The following is an 8,631-nucleotide window of genomic DNA, read 5'->3' as shown; positions in this document are numbered from 1 at the left end:
CTTTGGACTTGTTTTTCTGTAAGGCTGCTTGTAAATAATTGGTAGTTGCAGGTTGCGGGTTTTGTGGGCTTGTTTCTAAAGTGCAGTTGTTTAAGTAGGCTCGCTTCCTTTTTTTAAAATGTATTATTTAAACCAGTGGTTCTCAAATATTTTCATGAAAAAGTTGATTCAGGGATCATTTCGTGTTGTTAGTTTCCAAAATATTCCAAATATTCTACATTTTATTGCAAGAGTTTTTGAAAATGCGACGCATTGTGAGCTTGTAGATCTGCTATTTTCAAATAGCCGATAAAGTGCTCATGTGGCCTAAGTTGCTTCCTTTGGGCTTGTTTTTCTAGACCTCGTTGCTTATTTCTCTCACAAAACCTGGCAACGCTTCCATTAAAGCAGAGAAGAAGACAGAAGCAGGCAGCTTTACACACTCAGGGTAACAGACATTTATTCATCTATAATAACATTATAATAGATTGATCTGAGTCTAAGTGTTAGTTTAATTAGGGTTTAATGTATGGTTCATGACATGATGTTATAATGGTGTTTGGCTGAGTTTCTGACTGATCTGAGCAGTAATAATAAAGCTGTTGTTTGCTAGATATAATGAGGCTAAAAACATGAATAGTTGAGCTTTGAAACATGGTTTATACTCTGTAGTATGACATGGGGTGTAAAGTAACTAAGTACATTTACTCTGAAGTAGTGTACTTGTAATTGTACAGGAGTATTTCCAATTTTCAGTACTTTTACTTCTACTCCACTATACATTTGTACTCCATTACAATTATTTGAAAACCTTAGTTACTAGTTACTTTGTAGATTTTGATTATTATTATAAACATACTATTTAGTACTATGCCCTATATACATTTTGGCCATTCGAAAAAAAAGCAGATCTACAAGCTCACAATATGTCGCGATGCAACGCATTGTGAGCTTGTAGATCTGCTATTTTCACAAGATTTTAATACATTTGAAAGCTTGTAAAACAGGACAATCTGCATGAGCAGCACTTTCTACTTTTGGTACTTTAAGTACATTTTGATGCCAATACTTTTGTATTTTTACTCAAGTACAGGGTTAGATCAGTACGTGGTTCCCAAACTGGGGACCGGGACCCTAGGGGACCCCTCAAAAATTATTTTGGGGGGATCCCCAGATGATTAGCTTTAATGTGCAACGTTGTTTTCTCACTCAACAGTAAACAAACCAACATACAGTATAAGTGTATACAGAGTATCTGCACATTTCAATTTAAAGACTTTTTAAGACCTTTTTAATACCAAATTGGCCAAATAGTCAAATAAGAAAGAGGAAAACATTGTGAAAGTAGCCGATCTACAAGCTCACAACGCCTCGCACTGCGAATATACCACAGTTTAAATATGATTATTTTGGGGGGTCCCCAGTTCAAATGATTATTTTGGGGGTCCTCAGTTCAAATGATTATTTTGGGGGGTCCCCAGTTCAAATATGATTTTTTGGGGGGTCCCCAGTTTAAATATGATTATTTTGGGGGGTCACAGCCTGAAAAGTTTGAGAACCCTTGAGCGCTGCTAGATGAAGCTTCAGTCCATTCGATTATAAAGTCTTTTGATGATTGTACTGCATGGATGATTGTACCCCAGGGGGGTCCTTGAAGGAGTTCCTAGGGGGTCCCCAGCTAAATGCTTAGCTAGCTATGAACCAAATGGACCCTTTTATAGAGTTGTAGCATTCTCTGGCCTTATATGCAAACGGGGGTCCTTGAAATGAAAACGTCTGAGAAGCAGCGGTCCAGCTGAAGCTGTTTCTTTCTTCTCGTTTCAGGTGAAGAACGATGAAGACCCTGGTGGTGTTTGATTTCGACTACACTGTGGTCAACGACAACAGTGACACCTGGGTGATTAGGTGATTCATCAGCTCATTATAGTTTTGTATCATAATCATAAAGTGATACTGAGTGTGTTTATTAAGCAATATTACACTCGAGGGTGTGCGTCACCTTGACTATTGGCACGCCAGTGATGTGAATAATGCGATTATACAACAGTTACCATCAAATAAAACATATCAAAATGTATCTATTCATATTGCGGGACATTTCTCTCTCAAAATAACAACCTTTCTGTGTTATCTCTGTTATCCTGGAAATACATGTGGTCCGTCTGACAGACAGACAGAGTCCCTGTTTACTCAGCCACACTAGACAACTTTTCTCACACTGGACACATAGAGAAACAAAACTCTACTGTTGTAGCGCGGCACTCGGTGCCGCACTATGAGCTTGTATATCTGATATTTTTCAATAGCCAAAGAAATCTAAAAGGAGACAGATGTGTTCCCGGTCTTAAAGGGTTAATACAATATTAGTGAGAATACATACACATACATACAGTTTTAAACGTATATGTTTTTGGAGAACACCTGGTTTACTGTATTCAATCGTGCTCAAGTTGATCCTGAACTTCAGTGGATCTCAAAGTTGTGTCCAGGCCCTCCAGGGACCAAATGGACCCTTACAGGTCTGTAACTCTTGAGAGTGTACATTTGTATATTCTCAGAGTCATGGGGGTCTTTGAAATGAAAAGGTTTGAGGAACCACTGCACTACTTTGTTACTGAAGACATTGTCCATTAGTTTCTAACGTTATACTCGGCTTGCTGTTTCCTTGTTGTAACGTAGTCCTATTTGTTTCCTCTCACTAGATGTCTCCCAGATCAATCCCTTCCTGATTCACTGACGAAATCCTATCAAAAAGGCCAGTGGACAGCATACATGGGCAGAGTAATGTCCTACATAGGTGAGCATTTTGTGATGCTGTTTTAGGCTAGGTAGGCTCTTTTCAAATCTGAAGGTGGCATACCTTTTTCCTGTTTTTTTTTATTGTTTTCCAATAGCTTTGTTTAATTGGCTCGGCAGCAGATTAGATTCAGAAACACATGGAAGGTGTCATTATGTGTTTCCTGTTTCAGCCTGGGCATAACTATAGTGTAACTGTCACACACATGAATGAATGAGTCTTATGAATTTATGATCTTGTACTCTAGCTGCAGCCATTTTCACCAAAGAGATGTGGTGTAGAGGGAAAAAAGGAGGAGGCCAAGTACAGACCCCTGGGGGACCCCGATCAACAAAGTATAAGAGGGGTTGACCCAATAAAACCGGGAAAGCATCTGTGTCATTTTAGGTTTTTAGCTAGACTGAAAGAACGAGCCCAATCGATGGTCTTGAAGGGCGGATCCAAACCCAGCCGCAGGGATTCCTGCGGCGCTTCCTATTGCTTCACCAATCTATGTCCCCGCCCCCCCCCCCCCCCCCCCACGAATAATACGTTTTTTTTAAAAACCTTATAAAGTCAATGCAAGCTTACATGGAGCGAAAAAGCTAAGCTAAAAAGTGTCTTTTAATTATTCGGAACGAGTCCGAATTTTGCGTATATTCGCATATTCGCCGGTGTGTAACCGCCTTTAGGGTTTAGAACAGTGCTTCTAAAAAATAGCAGATGTACACGCTCACAGTGCAGTGCGTCAGTTCGTGCCGCACTGCAAGCTTGTACATCTGCTATTTTTTAAAACATTTTTGATTTTTTAAAAAAATTATTTTGGATTTTTTGTACACAAATCTTCTCTTCTGGGGGTCCCTGGCACAAAACATTTTCAGATGGGGGGGTCCGTGGCCAAATACATAATTTTGGGGGTCCTTGGCACGAAAAAGTGTGAGAACTACTGGTTTAGAAGGCATTTGTAGAATGGGCCTCAGGTCTTAATGGGTTAATAAAGGATGATCCGTATCCTATCCTGTCTCATCCATGCAGGAGACCAGGCCGTCAGTGAGGCCAGCGTCCGCAGTGTGATGGAGACCATCCCGTTCACCGATGGAATGACCGAGCTGTTGACCTTCATATCGGAGCACAAGAGCACCATCGACTGCATCGTCATCTCAGACTCCAACACCATCTTCATTGACTGGATCCTCCAGGTAGGCCTGTCACCATTATGACATTTCACTTGACGATTAATTGTTAATTTTGCGATTAGCGATTTAATTGCGTGTCTACTGTTTCTGCTTGGCTTTTAGGGTTCGTAAACAAAAGGTGCCACAGTGCAGATATATAATATATATATAATAAATAACTTTTTACTTGAATAGTTGAAATAGCCGGAAATAGACAATTTACAAGCTTTTTTGATCGGCTATTTCCAATATTTATAATTAAATATGTTGGTAGTCTCTCAAGCCAGACAACTCAAAATAACATTTTAAAATCGCTTAAACATATTTTAGAATTCCCATTTCTGCTAAGCAGACATATCTGGGGTATCTGCTTTATTTTCTACCGGTGATCACGATGTAACGCGTTTTGTAGATCTGCTATTTCCACATTTTTTTTTAACGTTTGAAAATATATTAAAAAAGAATCTACATGGAAATGATTATGACGATTATGCAAAACAAATAGTGATTATTTCAAATAACTGCGATCAGGCGATTAAGTAAATAACTGTGACAACCCTAATACCTCCAGGCGGCGGGCGTCCAGGCGGCAGTCGACCGCGTCTTCACCAACCCGGCGCGGTTCGACGAGCGCGGCTACATGGAGGTGCAGCGCCACCACCTGCACGACTGCACCCGCTGCCCCGTCAACCTCTGCAAGAGGAAGGTCCTGGAGGTGTACCTGTCGGAGCAGGCGGAGCGCGGCGTCGACTACCGCCGCATGTTCTACGTGGGCGACGGCGGCAACGACCTCTGCCCGACGTCCTGCCTCCGGGGAAGCGACGTGGTGATGCCCCGGAAGGGCTTCACCCTGGAGAAGCTGCTGGGCAAGCTGAAAGACAACGACAACAACGTCCTGTCCCTGAAGGCCAGGGTGGTCACCTGGAGCAGCGGCTCCGAGATTCTACACGAACTGAAGACGAGCGTCGGCGCGTAGTTTTTTTTTGGAACCGGTGGTTTTCAAATGTGAAAACAGCAGATCTACAAGCTCACAATCATCATTGTGAGCATCGTGAGCTTGTAGATTTGTATTATTATTTTTGTATTTGTGAAAAATGAAATAATTGTTGACTATAATGAATAGCACAACATAGGGACCAGGTTCAAAGATGTTAAAATGTATTTTTTTTAGGGTGTAGTATTTGTCTGGGAAACGAGTGTGCACAAAGTAGGCTTACCGATATTGTAAATTAAAGGCAAGAATGCATAACTTTTTGTATGGTTGTATACAGTATAGTGTAATAATAATGTGGTTGTCACACCTCATAGACTCACGCCACACCGTTTGGGAACCACTGGTTTGGACAAAACGTTGTGACGAGTTTGTGTTGGACACTACTTGACTTTGACTTTGCAGTCATAACACAAATAACATGTTCATTTTCATTGTGTGCACTTTTACCCAATCAGGTATACATTTGTTTTAAGTAAATCTGTCAAAATGGCTTGTTTGTCTCTAAGAAATTCCTTTTGTTTCATAGACTATTATTCAAAAATACATACTGTCATGAATTCACAGAATGCAGAATATCAAAGAACTGATTGGATTCAGGTGAGCAGGCAGGGAGGTTGGAGATTCCAGACTTCAGTTAACCCTTTAAGACCTGAGGCCGATTAAAAAAATGTCTTCCAAATCCTAACAGTTTTCTGAAAAACGTACGTTGCTCAAACCTTTTCATGTCAAGGACCCCCAAAATCATGCATTTGGCCGCCGACCTCCATCTCAAAATATTTAGTTCCAGGGACCCCCAGAAGCAAAGATTTGAGTTAAAAGTGTTCGCTTTAAATATATATCTATATAATATCTATATATCTATATATCTATATCTATATCTATCTCTATCTCTATCTATATCTATATCTATATTTATATCTATTCAAAGATTTGCAAAAATATATATATTTCAAAAATCGCAGATCTACAAGCTCATAGCGCGGCACGAAGTGACACGCTATGAGCTTGTGTATCTGCTATTTGTGAATAGCCAAAGTATAAAATAATGGTTAAAGTGGTTAAAATCGAAAATGACACAGATGCTTTAATGGTTTAAATGTTCAAAAGCACTTCACTACTACGGCTGATCCATGAAATATGTGTCGGTAGTCTCTCAAGCCAGACAACATTTTAAAATCTCTTTAACATATATTTTAGAATTTCCATTTCTGCTAAGCATAAATAGCTGGGGTATATCTGCTTTATTTTCTAATTTTTTTTTCAGCACTTCTGATGTAGACTGCTAGGCGGAAGCATTTGAAAACTGTGAGCCAAGAGTCTGTCTCGAGAACTATATTTGGGCATCATACCAGGATACAAAACGAGTCTCTTGTACTGTACGCAGCGTTCATACATCCCAGGACTTCTGGTCCAGTCCCCAGCGTGACCACTGTGTCCCTAAGAGAATTGAGTTCCTCTCCTACTATGAGGCCTTGGGTATCTCCTTCAGGGCCGGTGCTAGGCAATTTGGCGCCCTCGGCAATATTTTTCCTGGCGCCCCCCCCCCCAAGTGGTCCTGGGTACGCACCCGGGCCGGGACCATAGTCTGAATCGGAACATCCTCATTGTTTTGATGTCATGAGTCCTTGCACATTGTTTTATGTATTTATATTTGTATTGTGTGCATTCAAAAATAATACCATCTTTCAATATAAAAAGGGGGGGAAATCATAATGGATTACTCCTGTCACCCAAACATGTGATTTTGAGGGCCCCATGTTATAGGTATTGCACACCAGAAATGTAGTCCATTGCATGACTTACACTAATGGAGGCAAGATGTTATAATAACTTGGCCCATGGCATTACTCATGTCATGATTTTTCAAGGTTTTAAGCACAATCGAATAGCTTCACCATGTCCACAGAAAGCAGTTTATGAGCATTATTAGATTATTGTGTCATCTGCGTTATTAGATTATTGTGTCATCTGCGGTATTGTCACGGTGCGAGGCAGAGAGGTGTAGGACCCAAGCGCAGACAGTGAGCGGAGACAGAGCGATTCAGATGCAGGGGGGTTTATTAACTAAACAGGGTATACAAGGCAACACTATAGGTAACAGACAGAACACTGTAACAACATTAATGAACCAACACATGCTGGAAACAGAGGGGCATATAAATAGACAGGGACTAACTAGGCACAAGTGAGAACAAAGGACAATTAACACATGATTGGCTGTAACAGAACAAGACACAGGTGAACTATAATGGCAAAGACATACTAGTGAGACAAGACAGGAAGCAACAACTAGGGCAGACAGGAAACACTACAAAATAAAGGTACAAGGAGAACAGGGAACAATACAACAGAAAGAGTGGCCAAAAAGGTCCAAAAGGGTCCAATACCATATAAGGTCAGACAATGGCTAAATAATAAAGTCACAGTCCACGGTCCGAGGAGCGGACCGTGACAGTTATTAGCACAAATAGCCTACAGCTAAAACAATGGAAAACAAGGACTTCTCATGGTAACGATTCAAAGTCAGGTTGTACAGTAAATGACCGGCCTGTCAGACACAGCCAGGGAGATCCAACGTGACATTGATGAGCGGTGCTCCTCTCCAAAAGTTGAACAATTTTCGGCTTGAAGGTGCCCGCGACAACTGTGTGTCACGGGTTCGAATCCCGATCCCGACGACATTCGCTGCGTGTCACTCCCCGTCTCTCTCTCCCCATTTCCTGTCTATCTGCTACTACCATATACTATCAATAAAGGCAGAAAAAGCTAAAATATATATATCTTTAAAAAAATGCATGGCAGAAAGGTGTTGGCAGCTCAAATTGTTCTGTGGACATATATGGCTCCTAAAGCTGTATTTGTTGTCATTTGAAGTCAGAGGTTGGTAGACGTCGGGACCTCCTGGAATGGTAGAGCACCACTCCACACACCAGGACACAGCCAACAATGAAGACCAGGTTGTTAATTAGACCAGAACCTAAACCTAAACAGTCAAGAAAAAAAAAGGAAAAAACAATGAATATAAATATTAAATACAATCACACACAGTATTGATGTTTACATTAGACACACACACACACACACACACACACACACACACACACACACACACACACATATATATATATCATATATATATGAAATTGTGTCTTGCCTCGGCTGTCAGTTCTGATCAGGTGCAAAGGTCCCTGGGAAATGGAGTGCATGGCAGCCTGAGCGTTAGCATGTCTCTTTTCACGATGCTGGCTGCTCCCTGAGACACAACCTTGAGAGCATCTGGATCCAGGAATCTCCGTCCGACACAGCATGACTGAGCAGCTGATGTAGACCTGTGTGGACACGGAGGAGGATGATGCATTTGTTTCCATACAATCTGGTTCCGATTCAGGTAAGGTTCTAAGAACCTAAGTTGTGCCATGCTCACCGAGGTGGCACTAAACCATACGTGGGCAAATGGCGGCCCGGGGGCCACATGCGGCCCTCACCTTCACTTAATGCGGCCCTCACCTTCACTTAATGCGGCCCGCAGGTTAATATCGGAATACTGATATATCATTGATTTCAGCTGTTACAATTCCAAACATGACCCGCTTGAATTACTTCAGTCTATATTAGTAGTAGCTTAATGACTAGTATTACAATTCTATTGGCTTTTTTATTGGCTTTTTTTTTGTATTTAAGTTCATAAAGTTAACATAAGTATAACT

At 41.1% G+C, this 8,631-nt stretch overlaps 1 protein-coding gene across 1 annotated transcript; it reads left to right on the top strand.

The window, feature by feature from the left end:
* The first annotated feature begins 375 nt into the window (after nucleotides 1-375).
* On the top strand, nucleotides 376-5,398 carry LOC308090559 (putative phosphatase phospho2). Its single transcript, XM_080435784.1, has 5 exons — nucleotides 376-427; nucleotides 1,804-1,884; nucleotides 2,682-2,776; nucleotides 3,791-3,954; nucleotides 4,502-5,398. Exons 2-5 carry the CDS (start codon nucleotides 1,814-1,816, stop codon nucleotides 4,904-4,906), a joined length of 735 nt encoding a protein of 244 aa, XP_080291910.1. The 5' UTR covers nucleotides 376-427; nucleotides 1,804-1,813; the 3' UTR covers nucleotides 4,907-5,398.
* Nucleotides 5,399-8,631: the final 3,233 nt, after the last annotated feature.

The sequence above is a fragment of the Gymnoscopelus braueri genome, assembly GCF_963280865.1.
Source record: "Gymnoscopelus braueri genome assembly, chromosome: 1".
In the NCBI taxonomy this organism is placed as follows: Eukaryota; Metazoa; Chordata; class Actinopteri; order Myctophiformes; family Myctophidae; genus Gymnoscopelus; species Gymnoscopelus braueri.
Note: the sequence above shows the minus strand (reverse complement) of the source record. Positions and strands in the feature narration are given on the sequence as shown.

Excerpts from the sequence above, each read along its gene's own strand:
- LOC308090559 (XM_080435784.1), top strand. The coding sequence starts at position 1,814 with ATGAAGACCCTGGTGGTGTTTGATTTCGACTACACTGTGGTCAACGAC. Across the intron at positions 1,885-2,681 it reads AGTGACACCTGGGTGATTAG|ATGTCTCCCAGATCAATCCC; the intron begins GTGATTCATCAG and ends TCCTCTCACTAG. Across the intron at positions 2,777-3,790 it reads CAGAGTAATGTCCTACATAG|GAGACCAGGCCGTCAGTGAG; the intron begins GTGAGCATTTTG and ends TCATCCATGCAG.